Source organism: Quercus robur, chromosome 4 (assembly GCF_932294415.1).
Source record: "Quercus robur chromosome 4, dhQueRobu3.1, whole genome shotgun sequence".
Classification (NCBI taxonomy): Eukaryota; Viridiplantae; Streptophyta; class Magnoliopsida; order Fagales; family Fagaceae; genus Quercus; species Quercus robur.
The window spans coordinates 73,785,425-73,804,077 of NC_065537.1; the positions used below are offsets into that span (position 1 = coordinate 73,785,425).

At 34.5% G+C, this 18,653-nt stretch overlaps 1 protein-coding gene, 1 long non-coding RNA gene and 1 pseudogene across 2 annotated transcripts; all 3 read left to right on the forward strand.

The window, feature by feature from the left end:
* Window positions 1-3,341: 3,341 nt before the first annotated feature.
* LOC126723673 (eukaryotic translation initiation factor 3 subunit C-like) lies at window positions 3,342-7,227 on the forward strand (annotated as a pseudogene).
* A 1,781-nt stretch (window positions 7,228-9,008) lies between these two features.
* On the forward strand, window positions 9,009-9,942 carry LOC126723674 (uncharacterized). The gene is made up of 2 exons (XR_007654411.1): window positions 9,009-9,443; window positions 9,590-9,942. It is a non-coding gene; the product is annotated as an uncharacterized LOC126723674 (long non-coding RNA).
* A 3,745-nt stretch (window positions 9,943-13,687) lies between these two features.
* On the forward strand, window positions 13,688-18,117 carry LOC126723675 (U-box domain-containing protein 44-like). The gene is made up of 4 exons (XM_050427296.1): window positions 13,688-14,148; window positions 14,451-15,196; window positions 15,304-15,604; window positions 16,467-18,117. Exons 2-4 carry the CDS (start codon window positions 14,453-14,455, stop codon window positions 17,918-17,920), a joined length of 2,499 nt encoding a protein of 832 aa, XP_050283253.1. The 5' UTR covers window positions 13,688-14,148; window positions 14,451-14,452; the 3' UTR covers window positions 17,921-18,117.
* Window positions 18,118-18,653: the final 536 nt, after the last annotated feature.

An 18,653-nucleotide genomic window follows, 5' to 3' on the forward strand; every position in this document is an offset into this window, starting at 1 on the left:
AACCAGAAAGTCAGAGGAATGGCTCTGATACCATGTTAAGAATATAAAGTGTGAGAAAGACTGAATAGTCTGTATATTGATGTATATATAATAATGTACAATAGAGAGTCTTATATAGGCTAGATATGTGTGCAGTACAAGTAAAAGGAGTAAACTACAAGTACAGTATACTGGGCTAAGCCCAATGGGCTAAACTAGTCTAAGCTATACACTAATAGTGTTTGTTACTCAAAAAAAAAAAAAAATGTCATATATATATATATATATATATGGAGCCTTCCAATCATTTGCAAAGCTTTCTTGATTGAATTGCATTGTTACAAGCAAGATATTTGAAAAGGAGATTATAATAGAAAATGTAATAAGCTTATCTACTCTACTATATATACAATTTATCCATATCTATATAGCTCGGCAAACATTTGAAATTAAACCATATATATAAAGTATAAACTTTAAAAGCCATGCTATCAATTTAGAGTCGGATCTTTATTTTTATCTCTGACAGAATTTGTTTCAATATGATCCACGTGTTGGATGAGAGCACAATACATTTAGTGAGAATTGATAATTTAACAGGTGTTGAATTTTTATTTATTTATTAATATTTCATTTAGGTTCGCATTCAGAAGTAGTGTAAAAAGAAAAGAAATAACATTCTACAATGAAGAATCATAATGTAAAAGCATTCCCATTTGATCATGGAAAGTAAAATACCTAAAACTCTAAAATGGAGAATATCCTATTAATCAAATTCCAAAAAGGGAAAAAAAAAAATCCCTACAATACTGGTCATGCATATTATTCAAAAAGGTTGCAAAAGCTATTACAAGAGAACTATAGCTCTTGTTAAAATTTTTAAATTTATTATTATTATTATTTTCACTCAAACACTCTTTCTCCTTCATTGCACTCTCTCCTTTTATTTGCTATAAATAGTTGGCTTTGGAAGGTTATGCCTACTTGGTGGATGAAGAAGAAAAATAACAGAGATAAAGAATTAAAAAAAAAAAATTGAACTCTAAAACAAATTAGATTATTAAATATTGTTTTATAATTAGATTTTTTTATTTTTTATTTTTACTGTCCAATATAATTGACAAAATTACCATTTTTTTTAATATGAAAACATGTTTGAGTTTTACAATGCATCCATAATTATGATGGTTTTGAAATCTGAACTGGACTGGGTAAACCGAAAACCAGCCATCAATCCGGGTTTTTAAACATAAAAAACCAGAACTCTCTATTTTGCAGCAAACCGTTCAAACCCTAGTCAAACCGTTCGGTTTATGGAGCCGGGCACGGGTTTTCCAGTTTTCTTCCCCCACATATTTTTGCTAAAAATCTCCAGCTTTCATCTCGTTTGTCAACTACATCACTGGATTTCACCATTTAATGAGAGACCAAGAGAGGGGAGGGAGAGAGAAAAAGGCGAGAGTAATAGAGATTAGAGAGAATGAAGTAATATAGTAATGGAAAATGGATAGCAAACTTATGCTGGCATTAGATTTTCTGGAATAGAAGTTGAATCATGCATATTTTCGAAGAGATGTTTTGTAGGCATTCTTGGAGCTAACCAAAACGAAGAACGAGAAGAGGAAGGAACAAAGTATCAGACTATTAGGAAGGTTAGAAGAGAGAAGATAGAAAGCTAAAGATATCATTTTGAATTGACGGTGAGGATGAAGTTTTGAATGTAAGAATATTGGGATTTGTTAATTGATAAGATTAGAGAGAATAGTTTATTAAAAAAAAAAAGTAGGGAGAATAAGGCAAGACAAGGGAACACGTGAATGAGATAAGAATGAGAAGAAAGAGTATTGGGGAGTGTGGCCAGGTAGAGAAAATGAATGAAAATTGAAAACAAGTAAAAGCAAGTTAAAAATTTCATTATGTTGTCCACAATTTCTGAAAATTTTTAAATAATATAAGAGTTATTTTATCATTTTTGTAATAAATTACAAAAAAAAAATCATCTTTTCTTTAATTAAAATATATTTTAACCTCTTTATATATTATTTTAATTAAAATTGTTAAATTTTGTATATGTATTTTATTATTCTTATATTAATAAATTATTAAAATAATTATAACGTCATCATGGTTCGATCTCAGTCTGACCTTAAAAACCTTGAACTTCTCCCTTTTACAGTTCATTGAGCGGTCTGGGTCTAAAAATCATGATAATTACACATTTACATGTTTATAAAGAATAGGCTTTGACCATACTTCCTTAACAATTACACTTTGATTTTGTAAATTATTGGTTACATTGTAATTTGGTCATTTTTATTTATTTTTTAATAATTTCAAATTAGAATAGGATCACTTTTTTTTTTTTTTAAGTAAGTTTCAACCTATAACGTTTTCTTATGATGATAACTTTTTATCATCAAACCAAAATACCAATTGCTTTTTGATGTAGACGAGGATTGAACCTTAGATAGTTCAACCATAAAATTTTTTATCAATTAAACTAAATAGAACTCACAATAGAGTTACTTTTATTTTGCGTATTTCCAAAAAATAAAAGTACGAAGACCCTTTTTTTTTTTAAGTGAAACGTAAAAATGTAAAAACAAAAATAATAACCTAAAATTTAGGTTGAGCCCTTGGGCTAAACAAAGCCCAGCCCATCTAGAATAAAACACTAAAACACTTCCGTAACCTCTCGTGACTCTACGAACGCACCCTTTTGTTTCTCTCAGTGCCGCAGCCAACAACATCGCCACAAACACAACAGGTAACCATGAAAGATTTGTTTTAGTTTTTGTTCTATGTATGTATGCGTGTTTTTTTTTTTTTTTTTGTTATTGTTTTATTTATTTTTTTATTAATATAATTAAGGTTTTTTTTTTTTTTTTTGCATTATCTGGATTTTTTTCCAGAGGCTAGTATGAATTATCACACTTCTGATTTCGTTGTTGTACCTGAAAAATTAAGATTATATGGTTGTTGGGTTTTGTTGAATCGGTTTTATTATATAAAAGGGTACTTTTGATTTTCAGTGTTTGATGCTCTTTTGCTCAGATTCACATAGATAGTCCCAATTGAGTTGTGTGTGTGTCTTGGTTAATGTGTATTTTATGTGGATGGCAAGAATGTAAAACTGTAAGAGCATTAACTTGTTTAAATTTATAATCATTTTTTCCCAAAAACTATAGGACCCTTTTGTGTTTTTAACTGTTTTGTGGGGTTTAAGTGCTTTATCTTGTTCATGTTATTGTGTGATGCTTGTCAAGACCCTCGAATCTGATATGTTAATTCACTGAAGTATCTGAAATTTTGTTTGTTTTTGTTTAAAATGCAGTTTTTGGAGCTTTATAACCTGTTGGATTTAACCAATTTCTGAGATGGCTTCGCGTTTTTGGACGTCCCAGGTTCTTACTTTTTATTTTGATGCCTTGCTCGTCTCAATTACTCTATTCTGTATTATGTTTAAACTTTGAGAACCAGTTTTGATAAAGGTTGTTATTAACTGTTATTATTATTATTTTTTTCTGCTGACAGGGTGGTAGTGATTCTGAGGATGATGATAGTGATTATGGTGACGAGATTGAGATGAGGTGTCTGCTGACGCTGGCAACGTAGGTAATAACATGAAAAATAAATATATTGATGATGGGAATGACAGTGATGGCGATGACTCTGATGGCAAAAAGCGGGTTGTCAGGTCTGCAAAAGATAAGCGCTTTGAGGAAATGTCAGCCACGGTTGATCAGATGAAGAATGCGATGAAAATAAATGACTGGGTTAGCTTGCAGGAAAGCTTTGACAAGATAAACAAGCAGCTGGAGAAAGTTATGCGTGTCACAGAGTCTGCAAAGGTCCCTAACCTTTACATAAAAACACTTGTGATGCTGGAGGACTTCCTGAGTCAGACTTTGGCAAACAAAGATGCAAAGAAGAAGATGAGCAGCAGCAATGCCAAGGCCTTGAACTCAATGAAACAAAAGCTGAAGAAAAACAACAAACAATATGAGGATATGATTATTAAGTGTAGAGAAAATCCTGAGAGTGAGGAGGAAAGGGATGAGGATGACGAGGAGGATGAGGATGAAGAAACTGATTCAGAGATTGAAGAGGATCCGACAAAAATTGAATTCAAAGATTCTGAGGATGAGGATGAGGATGAGGATGACAAGTCTGGGGATAGCCAAGATGATGATGATGGACAGTGGGAGAAGAAGATGAGCAAGAAAGATAAGCTTATGGATAAGCAATTCAAGAATCCTAGTGAGATCACATGGGATACTGTTAACAAGAAATTCAAGGAGGTTGTGGCTGCTCGGGGTAGGAAAGGAACTGGAAGATTTGAGCAGGTTGAGCAGCTTACTTTTTTGACCAAGGTTGCTAAGACCCCTGCTCAAAAACTGGAAATTCTATTTAGTGTTGTCTCGGCACAATTTGACGTCAATCCAGGACTCAATGGCTACATGCCTATAAATGTATGGAAGAAATGCGTGCAGAACATGCTTGTGATATTGGACATTCTTGTCCAGTATCCCAACATTGTGGTAGATGATATGGTGGAACCTGATGAGAATGAAACCCAGAAGGGACCAGAATATAACGGTACTATCCGGGTTTGGGGAAACTTGGTTGCCTTTGTTGAAAAGATAGACACTGAGTTTTTCAAGAGCTTGCAATGCATTGATCCCCACACTCGTGAGTATGTTGAGAGACTCAGGGATGAGCCTATGATTTCAGTTCTTGCTCAAAATGTCCAGGATTATTTAGAACGGGTTGGGAACCTTAAAAAGCTGCTGCAAAGGTTGCATTAAAGCGGGTTGAACTCATCTATTATAAGCCACAAGAGGTTTATGATGCCACGAGAAAACTGGCTGAGCAGACAGGAGACTGAGATAATGGAGAAGCAGGTGAGGAGCCTAAAGTGATTGAGGAAAGCAGGGGGCCATCTGCGTTTGTTGTTACTCCAGAGCTTGTGCCTCGGAAAGCCACCTTTCCAGAGAATAGCAGGACTCACATGGATTTTTTGGTGTCCCTCATCTACAAGTTTGGGGATGAGCGGACCAAAGCAAGAAGTATGCTATGTGATATTTACCAACATGCTCTCCTAGACGAGTTTTCGACTTCACGTGACTTGCTGCTAATGAGTCACTTACAGGAAAGTATTCAGCATATGGACATATCAACACAGATCCTTTTCAATAGAGCTATGGCCCAACTTGGTCTATGTGCATTCCGGGTTGGATTAATTACTGAGGGCCATGGCTGCCTTTCTGAACTATATTCTGGTGGAAGGGTAAAGGAGTTGCTTGCACAAGGTGTTTCGCAAAGCCGATATCATGAGAAGACTCCAGAACAGGTACTGATGTTTGCTTTCTGTTTCATATATACATTTATAATTATTTGGTACTCTTTTCTTAAATAAAATTTTAAAAAAAGTTAGAAACTTGTAAATTGCTTAGACCATGTTTTTATTTCTTTGAGGAAAAAAAATTGCTTAGACCATGGTTGATGTAGTATGATTGTGTACCTTTCATACTATGTGAGGTTTTGTCCAACTGCTGTTTGGATTTTAATTTGTTACACATACATGCACACATCATGATACATCATACAAAAAAGGGTACAATGTGATGAGATGATGGAGGAGTAAAGGTAATATATGATGTGACCTTATGATATGGCCATTACATTTAAGGTTAATAAAAAATTGAATGTAGATTTTGATGTGAGGTTAGCTGCGATTCTGCTGGTTAGATTTCCTTCATCTTGTGTATGATAATGAAAGCTTGTAGGCTGTGTAGAATGTGTTGTATGAGACTTATTTGTTGGTTATTCCATAGGGGATTAAAAATTGCACATCTTTTCTTGTAAATATTGTTGTTGGATTAGCTTCTGTATATCTTCTATGTTATGTAAGTGTGCACATGTATGTTCCATGGACTCACTGTTGTAATTGTCCCCTGCTCAAAATCAACAGGAAAGGATTGAAAGGAGACGCCAAATGCCATACCACATGCACATAAATCTTGAGCTCCTGGAGGCTGTCCATCTGATATGTGCTATGCTGCTGGAAGTACCCAACATGGCAGCTAACATTCATGATGCAAAACGCAAGGTCATAAGTAAGACTTTCCGACGGTTGCTTGAGGTGAGTGAGAGGCAAACATTTACAGGTCCCCCAGAAAATGTCAGAGACCATGTAATGGCTGCCTCCAGGGCCCTTAGCAAGGGAGATTTTGAGAAGGCGTTTGATGTCATCGAGTCCCTTGATGCGTGGAAGCTTCTAAGGAATCGAGAGAATGTGCTTGAGATGCTCAAGGCTAAGATCAAGGAAGAGGCTCTGAGGACCTACCTATTTACTTATTCCTCATCTTATGATTCCCTGAGCTTGGACCAGCTCACCAAACTGTTTGACCTCTCAGATGCTCAGACTCACAGTATTGTCAGCAAGATGATGATCAATGAGGAGCTCCATGCAAGTTGGGATCAACCAACTCAGTGCATCGTTTTCCATGATGTTGAGCACACTAGGTTGCAAGCTCTGGCATTCCAGTTTACAGAGAAGCTCTCTGTCCTTGCAGAAAGTAATGAGAGAGCGATAGAAGCAAGGCTAGGTGGTGGTAGTTTGGATCTGCCTCAGAGGCGGAGAGAAAACCAGGATTATGCTGCTGGAACAGCTGCTCCTGGAGGTAGGTGGCAAGAAAACTTGTCTTTCACTCAGGGAAGACAAGGTGGTGGCACTGGGCGCACAGGATATGGTGGTGGAGGGAGACCTTTCCCACTAAGCCAAGCTGCTGGAGGCGGGTATTCAAGGGACCGGACCGGTCAGTCACGAGGTGGTGGCTATCAGGGCACACGGTATCAAGGCACTGCATATGGAGGGTCAGGGAGGAGTGCTTATCAGAGTGGTTCAGCTGTGAGGGCATCCCAAATAGATACTTCAACTCGCTTGGTCAGTCTTCATAGAGGGATACATGCTTAGAGTAGTAAGACTACTGGAAGAGAAGACAATACTGATTAAAAGTTCTTGCGTTTTAGAGAAAACTTATTCTGTTGGTTCTGAAATTTGTCCAAAAATTGTTTAATTTTCTTGCAGTATTTGAATTTTACCTTCAGAGGTCTATTTCTGAAGTTCTAAACTGAAGGTTAACTTTGAAAGGTGGATATTGTATGCTTGTTGCTATGACAGCAATACTCCAACGTGTTTTGTTTCATCAGTTGCTCATAATAATAGTTTACACTTCTATGAGATGGACTGGTTTTGTTTGGCAGGTTTAGAATCTTATGAAATTTTTTATCGAATAGTTTTGCCAGATTAGTTGGAAACCTGGAAAAAGGACTCATGAGCTGACCTGAATCATTTGGGAAATTAAGTCTTAGTTGGCTGAACTATTCTGGCTTTAGTCTATTTCTCTGTATATCAATGTCCGCTTCTAGTTGATTTCCTCTAAACTTGCTACCTAAGCTTTGAAAAACCAAAATTTTTCACTATCATTCTAGTATATATCTGGTTAATTTGGTTTTTTGAGTTACAACTTACAAGTAGTGTTAAAATTATATTAGTTTCTTTCTAGATAAAATCAAAATAAATTAGGATTGATCTTTTTTTTAAAAAAATTATAATTAAATTATGTATGTTCATTTCTATAAGTTCCTTAATTTAACTTTTTATTTTACAATACTTCATTTTTCGAACTTTCTTTGTATTACACTGGTTAGTGACTAGTTATTTTATATTGGATTTAAGGCTTTAACAACAAAAGTGATTAATTCACACCTAGGTAGAATAATAATCAACTTGTCACAGTTCCATCGCCTCTTTAAAATGGAAAAAACTTGTGCAACACAAAAAGAGACAAGATGGGTCAAGCAGCACTGGCATTTTCCCCAACCTACTCACATGTTTTTTTTTTTTTTTTTCAATGTTACTTTAATAATTTATTGTCAATTTGAGCACATTTTCACATCCTATTCTAATCTTTTCAAACGTGCAAAGTGTTTACATGCAAACTTTTTCCAAGAAAAAAAAAATCCCAGCTCATTGGAATTGAAAATCAAGTTCCTAAAATGCTTTTGGGGCTACCCTTTTTTGTTTTGTGTTTTTTCTTCTCTGACTACCCCTTTTTTATTGTCAATTTGAGCACATTTTCAAATCCTATTCTAATCTTTTCAAACGTGCAAAGTGTTTACATGCAAACTTTTTCCAAGAAAAAAAAAAACATCCCAGCTCATTGGAATTGAAAATCAAGTTCCTAAAATGTTTAATTTTCTTGCAGTATTTGAATTTTACCTTCAGAGGTCTATTTCTGAAGTTCCAAACCGAAGGTCAACTTTGAAAGGTGGATATTGTATGCTTGTTGCTATGACAGCATCACTCCAAAATGTTTTGTTTCATCAGTTGCTCGTAATAAATGAGATGGACTGGTTTTGTTTGGCAGGTTTCAACTCTTATGAAATTTTTTATCGAATTGTTTTGCCAGATTAGTTGGAAACCTGGAAAAAGGACTCATGAGATGAGCTGACCTGAATCATTTGGGAAATTAATAAGTCTTAGTTGGCTGAACTATTCTGGCTTTAGTCTATGTCTCTGTATATCAATGCCCACTTCTAGTTGATTTCCTCTATACTTGCTACCTAAGCTTTTGAAAAACCAAAATTTTTCACTATCATTCTAATATATATTTGGTTAATTTGGTTTTTTGAGTTACAACTTACAAGTAGTGTTAAAATTATATTACTTTCTTTCTAGATAAAATCAAAAATTAGGATTGATCTTTTTTAAACAAATTATAATTAAATTATGTATGTTCATTTGTATAAATTCTTTAATTTAACTTTTTATTTATCAATACTTCATTTTTCGAACTTTCTTTGTATTACACCGGTTAATGACCAGTTATCTATATATATATATATATAAAACCGAAACCTTTGAAGCTCCCACAATTTTCCATGTCAGCACATATTAAAAAAAAAACAAAAAACAAAAAAAAAACGTAATAAAACTACAGCAAACCACGATACTCTACCAGCTCCTCCTCGATGCTCTCTGCCATCCCCTACCATCTCCTCCTCAATCAGACCCACGGCAAACCTACAGCAAAGCATTGCATCGCATACAAACCAAATCCACTTTTATTTTCTTCAGCTCCACTCACACACAACTCTCAAACTCTCATTCTTCTCAAGCTTCCTAAGAACCCCAGGTCCAAAAATTCCCACCACAGACCCAATTTTCGTGTTCTAGCTTCTGCAAACCCAAATGGGTCTGATGGGTTTTCATGGCTAAGTCTAACTCGGTCGGTCCGGTATGTCTCAGACCGGCTATGGTCGAAACTCGGCGAGTCAGGGAAGAAGGAAATTGGGTTTGCTTGGAAGGGGTTAGCAAAGGTTGGGGTGAGTCGGAACGGTTTAGGATTGAGTTAGTGCCTGAATTTTTGAGTTAGAATCGGTGGGAGCGTTGGAAGGTAATTCTACACTTTGAGACCCTTTTGTTTTAATTTTTGTTTGGTAGATAAGAAACTGTAGGAAAAGGATAGAAAATGGACAAGTTTAAGTATTTTCTTCCGAACTGTGGAGTTCATTGATCTGGAGCTCTCGCGTTTTATTGCAGCTGTGAAGCTTCATTGCAAGATTGATAAAGTTGCAGGAGTTCTTGAGACTAATCGTCCAAAGGCAAAGAATGCTCTTTACCAAGCAACTATCAAGCGAGGGGACTTCCTATTGAACCGGATCTAGAAGCTGTCTCGTGTGGTTGATCTGTGAAGCATTTTTTTTTTTTTTTGTTTTGGAAACAGTGCCAAAATTTGCTGTCACTTCCCAAGGATAGGAAAAAATGCTCACGGGTAGTTAGTTATTAAACTCATTAGGATTATTTTAGCAATATTTAGTCCACTATTTGTATCTGAATGCTATATCAAAAGTGTTGATGTGAATTTTTGTAGCTTTGTATTGGAGATGTGTTAATTATGAGTGTACCTTGCACAACCAAAAAAAAATACAAATAAAGATAGCATATATGAACTTGGTGGAAATGGAAAATTTTGAGCATTGCATGTAATCCATATATATATATATATATATATATATAAAACCGAACACTATGAAGTTCTCACAATTTTTCACATCAGCACAATATTTAAATAAAATTATTTTTATATAATCCAAACTTAATAAGGAATGAAACTTTATCTCTCTAACAAGTCCAAATTAAACCCAAACTCAAACTCATCATTATCAATTTTTTAAAACAAAATTATTTTTGTTCAATCCAAACTTAACAAGAAGTGAAACTCTATCTTTCTAACAAGTTTAACTTAAACTCAAACATTGATAATATATCTCCAAATTTGCAAGGTTAATGATGAACACTATAAAAGCAAAGCAAACCCCAATATATATATATATATATACTTTTTTTTTTTAAGCTGAGTAGAGGTATAAGCTCTTCTTATATTATTTTCTTCTCCTTTATTTTGTTAAAAAAAAAAATTTATTTTATGGTTTTTCATGTATTTTTTAAAATGTAATTTTCGTACATGAATCACAAACTCTCTTTAAGTGTTTTTTACGAGATAAAAAAGCTTGCAATAATTGAAATTATTATTTCAAATGTACCCCATCCTTCTCTTATATTTCTCTATTGTTTAGTCACATATATTTTGTTTTGTTTCAATAATTTCTAAGTAGTGAATCATTTGATTCTTTAATATTTTTTGGTCTTTCAGAAGTTTTAATATCTAGATTTTTGAGTTATTTTTTGCAGTATCTGAAATTTTCTGACAAATTTTTTATAATTCATTGCACATTCAAGTAATAGCTTCTTCATTAAATTGTAACACAAATTGAAGTCATACAAGAGCAAATCATGCAAGAGTGTAGTTTCTTAAATTTTTTATAAAATTATTTTAATTACCTTACAAATAGGTAGGTTCCTGTGCATAGCACGGGTTTGCGACTAGTTTTATACTATATTACAGGATCATTAGTGGATTTAAGGCTTTAACAACAAAAGTGATCAATTCACACTTAAGTAGAATACTATTCAACTTGTCACAGTTCCATCCCCTATTTAAAATGGAAAAAACTTGTGCAACACAAAAAGGGACAAGATGGGTAAAGCAGGACTGGCATTTTGCATCCCAACCTACTCACATGTATTTTTTTTTTTCTTTTCAATGTTACTTTAATACCTTGTTGTCAATTTGAGCACATTTTCAAATCCTATTCTAATCTTTTCAAACGTGCAAAGTGTTTACATGCAAACCTTTTCCAAGAAAAAATAAAACATCCCAGCTCATTGGAATTGAAAATCAAGTTCCTAAAATGCTTTTGGGGCTACCTTTTTTAGTTGTGTTTTTTCTTCTCTGAGTACCCCCTTTTTTTTTTAGAGTATGAACCCCAAAAAGGAAAATTACTTTTAGGAGAACATGATCAACATTTTGCCTGTATCATATATTTTGTGGTAAATAGGAGTTTTGTGGGCCATTTGCATTTAGGGAAAAGCTTATGTCCTATCAGATCGGTTGGGAACGTTTTCACCAAAAAATTGGGTTATTCTAATCAAAATACTTAACCACCCAAATGACCATGTTAATTATATATATTTTTTGGGGTAAAAAAATTAGTTATTTATTATTGCTTAGAGCCTTATACTAATCCATGTGGGCATGACTTTTGTTCTGTTCTACACGCAATCTTGTGGTGACATTTTAGGAAGAAGAATGGGTGAAGTCTGTTTGGGAAGGGAGAAGTATTTTTTTTTTTTTTTAAATAAAAAAAATTGAATAGGGGGAAGTCTTTTTCATTTTTCAACCATAAAAAATGTTTCTTAAGTTTAAAATTTTTCATTAATCCAATTACATTTTACCTAATCTTTTATCATACCCTCCCACTTGTAGTTGAGAAATCAAAATCCTTTCCAACCTACCTGTTTATTTGATGATGCACGGATGGGGTCAATTTCTTTTATTTTTGGAAGAGAATGGGGTCAATCTAATATTAGTTCATGCTGAGCTGTGAAACATTATTTAACTATATTCAATCAAGACCAAAATATTGGTCTTCATTAAAAAAAAGTACTAGTGTATTGTGATATAAATTGAATAATTAAGAGACTTGAATCTCAATTGACACTTTTTAGTATTTTCACTATACGCATTTAGGGTTTAAATTCTTCCTTCTCAATTGTCAATGGTCAAATTATCCGTAAAAAGAAGAAGAAAAAGTAGGAGCTTAGGCCAGTTGCGGAGCTAGGATTTCAATTTAGGGGGGGCAAGATTAGAAGTCAATATTTAAAATAAATAAAAAAACTATATTAAAAAAAAATTATAAAAACAACTATAAGTGTCATACAAAAACTAATTATACGTAAACTATAGATAGACATTTAAGTTAATACTATAAAATAAAATGCGGAAATAAATTAATTTGAAAAATATTAAAAATATAGCAATTTACTTGCAAAGTTGTATACACATCTCACTATCTTTTCTAGATTGTTTTTGAAACTATAGGAAAAGTTCGACTTTCTATTTATTTTTCAAAATAATTAAAATTTTGTTCATAGCATAAACCCACAATTTAAAACTGAAATGTCAAGAAATTAAGGACAAAAAAAAAAATTGTGGAAAATATAGGACTATCAATTGAAATGTCATAAGAAAGACACTAAAATGCATTATTATTATGCTAAGCTTAAGTGCATGATAATTAAAAGCTAACAGCTGACAAGTCAAAGCTCTTGGTGTGTGTTATTGTGCCTAAGGGAAATTCTTCCATTTATTTTTGCTTGTGTCAGGAAACTTTTTCCCTGTTTCCTATTTTTTTTCCCTTACACGATGTCATTGACTTATTGGACATTAGGTAAGCTTGTCATTTTCCCTCTATTTCAGTAGGGCTAAGAAGCTTTTTTCCTGATTTGTGTTTAATTTCTGCATCAAAGAGGGTAAAGCATTTTAAAAATTTCCTAATAGTAGCACATATGGAATATTTTTGGAGGAGTCAGAGGGCACTTGCCCCCTCTCCCCCCAACCCCCCCCCCCCCGGCTCCGCCTCTGGCTTAGGCACATATTTGGTTCTCCTTTATTAAGAAAACTAATTATGTATATGTAATGGACCTCCTCTAGAAATGTGTATACATAAATTAAAAGCTAATATATATATATATATATATATATATATTCCTCAAAAAATAGTATATATTTTAATTCCAATCATGTTATATTTTACATGTTTTTATATGGGTTATTAAGAGCCTATTTGATTAAGCGTTTTAGGAATTTAAAAGTGTGTTTTTAAAACCCCAAAACTTTGTTTCGTAACAATAATTCCTTATAACTTTATTTATTTATTTATTTTGACAAACGATCATTTTAAACTTAAAACACTTTTTTTGTAACAATTTATACAAACACTACCTAAATATTACGGCATGTAAAAACAAAATGTTCTTATTTGATCCCATTGTAACCCCATACCCACATTCAACCCGATTCAAAAAAGAAAGAATAAGGTGATCGTTGACCCCAAGAAAGAATTTGCCGCACGCATTCACATTAATGATTCCAAAAGCCCACAAAGTAAAAGCTCCTTTGTTATGTGTGAAACACTGAAACTACAAACAACCAAAGCAAACCGTAGGTTAGAATAGTAGATAATAATTATAAAAAAAAAAACAGTAACACTCAAAAGGCCAAGTCAAATGGGGAAGAAAGAGAGAAAGAGAAAGAGAGAGGAACACAGAATTTGACTTCGTCTTCTCTCATTGAATTTTCACTTCGAAAATGGCTGAAGAAGAGGACGAAGAAGAGGTTGTACATTTATTATTGTTGGTAACTTGATTAACGTGTGATAAGAGCAGACTTTGACAGTTTGACACTGACTCACCAAATACCCTTCTCCGCATGATACCAAACTGCAAAACTCCAACAATCTCTCTCTATCTTTTCTTTGTTTCATTCATATATTTCTGACCCAACAAGATCAACAACAACAAGAACAAGAACATGAATTATATATACAAGTCTTGGTCTTTTCTTTGCCTTTGAATTCTTTCTTTGTGGTTACTGGTCTAAGACGTAGAGCTGAAATATACAGCAACAAAGTTTTGGTTTGCAGTCTCAGCCACTCAGTCAGTCATTCAGTCAGTCTTTCTTGCCTTTTGCTCCGCAGGTTCAGCTCCTTATTGTTCACTCTCTCTGACTGTTCTCTCTTTTCTATTGAATTCTGCTTTTGTTCTTTGCTTTTTTTGTTTCTCTATAAATACGTTTCTTATTTATACAAAAGGCATAGAGAAGCATAAAGTACCCTCCTTATATTTCTTCTTATTCTTGTCTTTCTCTCTCTCAATTCCCACTATTTTTCTTTGTATACTTCTTCTGTTTGTTTATTTCTTCCTCACAAAGACACATAGAGACATACAGTTTTTCTTTTTTGGTTTGTAAATCAAAATTTTGTCTCTTTGTCACATAAAGAAATGGGAACTATTGATACTAGAAGCTTTTTAGAGCTCATGACAGAGCTAATAGCAATGGTGGACGAGATTGTCTCGCTGGCAAAAGACTCAGATACTGAAAGAGAGGTTTTCACAGAATTTGCACTGCTTGTTGAAAGGTTTTCACCAAGTCTGAATGAATTAAAGGACAATGAAAAATTCATGGACAGGTCAACTATTCGAAAAGCAGTGGAATCCCTTGAGGAACAGCTTAACCGCTCCAAGGTTTTGGTACAAAGTCCCAATTCAGATACATTTGTTAAGCATGTGGAGGAAGTGACTCATGATCTTGGCCGGTCACTAGGCCTATTGCTCTTAGCTAGTCTTGAAGTGTCCACAGATTTGAAAGAAAAGATTGGGGACTTACATAAAGAATTGATGAGTGCAAGGTTTAGTTTGGATTCAAGTCCTAGTTCAAGTTGGGTATCGGAGTTTGTTAGTGAGTTGAAAGTGGTGAATGAAATAGAGGAGGAGAGTATTAGTCTTGAACCTCTTGATATTGGTGATGTTGTGTTGCAACTCAAGTATGGCAATGATGAAGAATTCAAATATGCACTTTTGGGATTGAATGAGTTGATTGGAAGTGAAAAAGTTAGTAATGAATGGATTGATGAAGAAGGGATTATTCCAATTCTGTTTAATCGTTTAGGTTCTAGCAAGCCGGAGAATAGGTTGACTATAATTCAAATACTAAGAAGACTAGCTTTGGAGAATGCTGACAACAAGGTATATGATATGTAAATCTATTGTCTGTTTTTCCCCACTAACTCAACATTTGGATTGGACTTCAAAAATTACAAATTTATATGTTTTTCATTAATTGGAGTGTACAGGAAAAGATGGTGGATGTTGAGTATTTGTCAACGCTGGTGAAGTCTTTGACACGGGATGTGGAAGAGAGGAGAGAAGCTGTTGGCCTGTTGGTAAATTTCTCTGATCTTCCTGCAGTTAGGCGGCGGATGGGCAGAATTCAAGGGTGTATTGTCATGTTAGTTGCCATGCTAAATGGGGATGATCCAGTTGCTTCCAGAGATGCAGGGAAATTGTTAAATGCCTTTTCAAGTAACACTCAAAATGCACTTCATATGGCTGAGGCTGGTTACTTTAAGCCACTGGTTCAGTACCTAAAGGAAGGTGATTACACTGACTTTTCTGTGTGCTACCTTGTGCCTTTCCTATTTTACCATATATCTGTTTTAGATCTGTTCCTTTGATGTTGAATTGTCATTCTAGTTTAGTTTAAAGTGGTTTAAAATTTTGAAATAAAAAATTCTGGATTTGTGTTAGTCTTCTATTTCCATCAAATTGGAGTCAATTGTGGACTTGAAGCACCAATTGTGACATAATTGATTGAAGGAGTGGAGGGTCTTGATTCTCTCACATCCAAAATTTTTTTTACAGTAAGACTTGATAATTAAGATAAGCAATTGGCTCATTCTTTTGCTCACTGGGGCAATGGATTTGGAGACCTAGTGATAGAAAATAAAAGCTCGCTGCATCTTGACATTGCAGTGAAGACATCAATGGGATTGGGTTCATGTGTAGTTCAATTTTTGGCTTTGATGAAAAGAGGTAATAGTTGGTTTGGTGTGTCCATTAGAGGAGCAATTAATAGGATATATATATATACCTTAAATTTAGGAAAAAGCCAATTGAAGACTTCAATCCTACCCTTCACCCCCTTTAAACACCATACTTTTGCTGCAGATTGCATTCAGTAACAGATGGTTAAATTTTGGTGATATGGTTTGAGTGACTTGGTTACAATTGAAGAGAATTGTTTTTTTTTTTTTTTTTTCATTACTTGTCCATGTATAATTCAATTAAAACAGTGACTATATGCTTGTGTGTGCACGTGTAGGTGCTTTTAGTTCCCAGCTTTTGTATCTTAATTATATCAAGGTTTGTCACTAGTAAAGCACAAATTCTGTTTCTCCTCTGCAGAGTACACACAGTATAAGTTCTCTGATAAACTCTCCATGCAATGTATATGCAGGGTCTGACATGAGTAAGGTTCTCATGGCAACAGCACTATCAAGAATGGAGCTGACAGATAAGTGGAGAGCTGCACTTGGTGAAGATGGGGCAATTGAGCCCCTTGTCAAGATGTTTAATGCAGGAAAACTTGAATCTAAATTATCAGCTTTAAGTGCATTGCAAAATTTATCCAGATTGAAAGAAAACATTCAACGCTTGATTAGTTCAGGAATAGTAGCACCGCTGCTTCAGCTCCTCTTCTCTGTCACATCTGTGCTCATGACTCTTCGGGAGCCAGCATCAGCAATTCTTGCAAGGGTTGCAGAGTCAGAATCCATTCTTGTTAACCAAGATGTGGCACATCAGATGCTCTCGCTTTTAAATCTGTCTAGTCCAGTAATTCAGTGTCACCTCTTACAAGCACTCAACAGCATTGCTGCCCATTCTAGTGCATCCAAAGTTAGAAGGAAAATGAAAGAAAATGGTGCCATTCAGCTACTTCTACCATTCCTGATGGAAAACAACACAAAAATCAGGAGTCTTTCCTTAAACTTGATTTACACTCTATCTAAATATTTACCAGAAGAGTTAACTGAACAGCTAGGAGAAACACACATTAGTACAATTGTCAGTATTATTTCATCATCAACATCTGAGAGTGAAAAAGCTGCAGCAGTTGGCATACTAAGCAATCTTCCCATTAGTTATAAGAAAGCGACGGATATACTTAAGAAGGCAAATTTTCTGCCAATTTTGATCTCCATTATCAGTTCAAGCAATGCACCTTCAAAACCCACAACATGCTGGTTAGAAGAGAGCGTTGCAGGTGTACTAATTCGGTTCACAAATCCTTCTGATAAGAAGTTGCAGCTTCTCTCAGCAGAACATGGGGTTATTCCTTTGCTTCTGAAATTGCTTTCAAGTGGGTCACCAGTTGCAAAATGCAGAGCTGCAACCTCACTAGCCCAGTTATCACAGAATACACTATCTCTTAGAAAGCCTAGAAAGTCAAGGTGGTTGTGTGTTCCTGCTTCTGCAGATGCCTATTGTGATGTTCATGATGGCTTCTGCTTTGTAAATAGTACACTTTGTTTGGTCAAGGCAGGTGCCATTCCTCCATTAGTTCAAATATTGGAAGGTAAAGATAGGGAAGCAGATGAGGCTGTTCTTGGCTCCCTTGCAACTCTCTTGCAAGATGAAATTTGGGAGAATGGAAGCAATTACATTGCCAAAATATCAGGCGTTCAAGCCATTATAAAATTTTTAGAATCAGGTAATGTGAAGGCTCAGGAGAAAGCACTATGGATATTGGAGAGGATTTTAAGAGTTGATGAATACAGAGTAAAGTATGGGGAATCAGCTCAGGTAGTGCTTATCGATTTAGCCCAGAATGGCGACCCCAAATTGAAACCAACTGTTGCAAAATTATTGGCTCAGCTTGAGGTCTTGCAGGATCAGTCTAGTTACTTCTGAGAAGATTCATTGTGCATAAGCTATATCATACTTGTAATTTTGTTTCAAAGACTTTTAAATGCTCCTCAATACCCAAAATTCAATTCCTTATGATGTATATGTTTAAAAAATGAGTATATATATGTTGAGAAATGTTTAGAAGCCATGACACAGCTACATAATGAAGTGTTAGAACTAGCAAGGATGGTTGTTGAAAAGTGAATATTCCCTATGCTTGTTATTCTTATATTTCTTGTCTATAAATTTTTATTGTGCATTTTTGTGAACAAGGGAGGAAGAGAAAAAAAGGAAAAAGATTGTTACTTGTATCTGCTTTTGTAAGTTACAGTTTTATTGCAGCCATATTTAATTTGTTTTCTTCTGTGCTGTGCTTGACTTTAGTTTTGATCTATGTAAAAAAACTAATTAATGATTAAGGACAAAACTTAGATACAGTATTTTAGGTGTTGTTCCTTAGGTTCTCCTCTTAAGATTCAGCCATGTGGCTATTTAACTAAAAAATATACTTCCATCCCATGAGAAAAAATTCACATGGCAAAATCTTAAAAGGGAAACCTAAGGAACAACACCTAAATACTGTACCTAATTCTTGCTCAATAATTAATTATGCGCTTTTACTGCATTTGAATTGTCTCTTTGAGAAGGGGGGCTAATTGAGGCTGGTTTCAATGATGTAATTCAACTGTGTTGTGCATAGTTTTGCCACCAAATTTGTATACATATATATGCAAAA

Bases quoted from the DNA above. Each gene is read 5' to 3' on its own strand.
- LOC126723675 (XM_050427296.1), top strand. From the start codon at position 14,453: ATGGGAACTATTGATACTAGAAGCTTTTTAGAGCTCATGACAGAGCTA. The intron at 15,197-15,303 runs GTATATGATATG...TGGAGTGTACAG, and splicing joins TGGAGAATGCTGACAACAAG to GAAAAGATGGTGGATGTTGA. The intron at 15,605-16,466 runs GTGATTACACTG...ATGTATATGCAG, and splicing joins GGTTCAGTACCTAAAGGAAG to GGTCTGACATGAGTAAGGTT.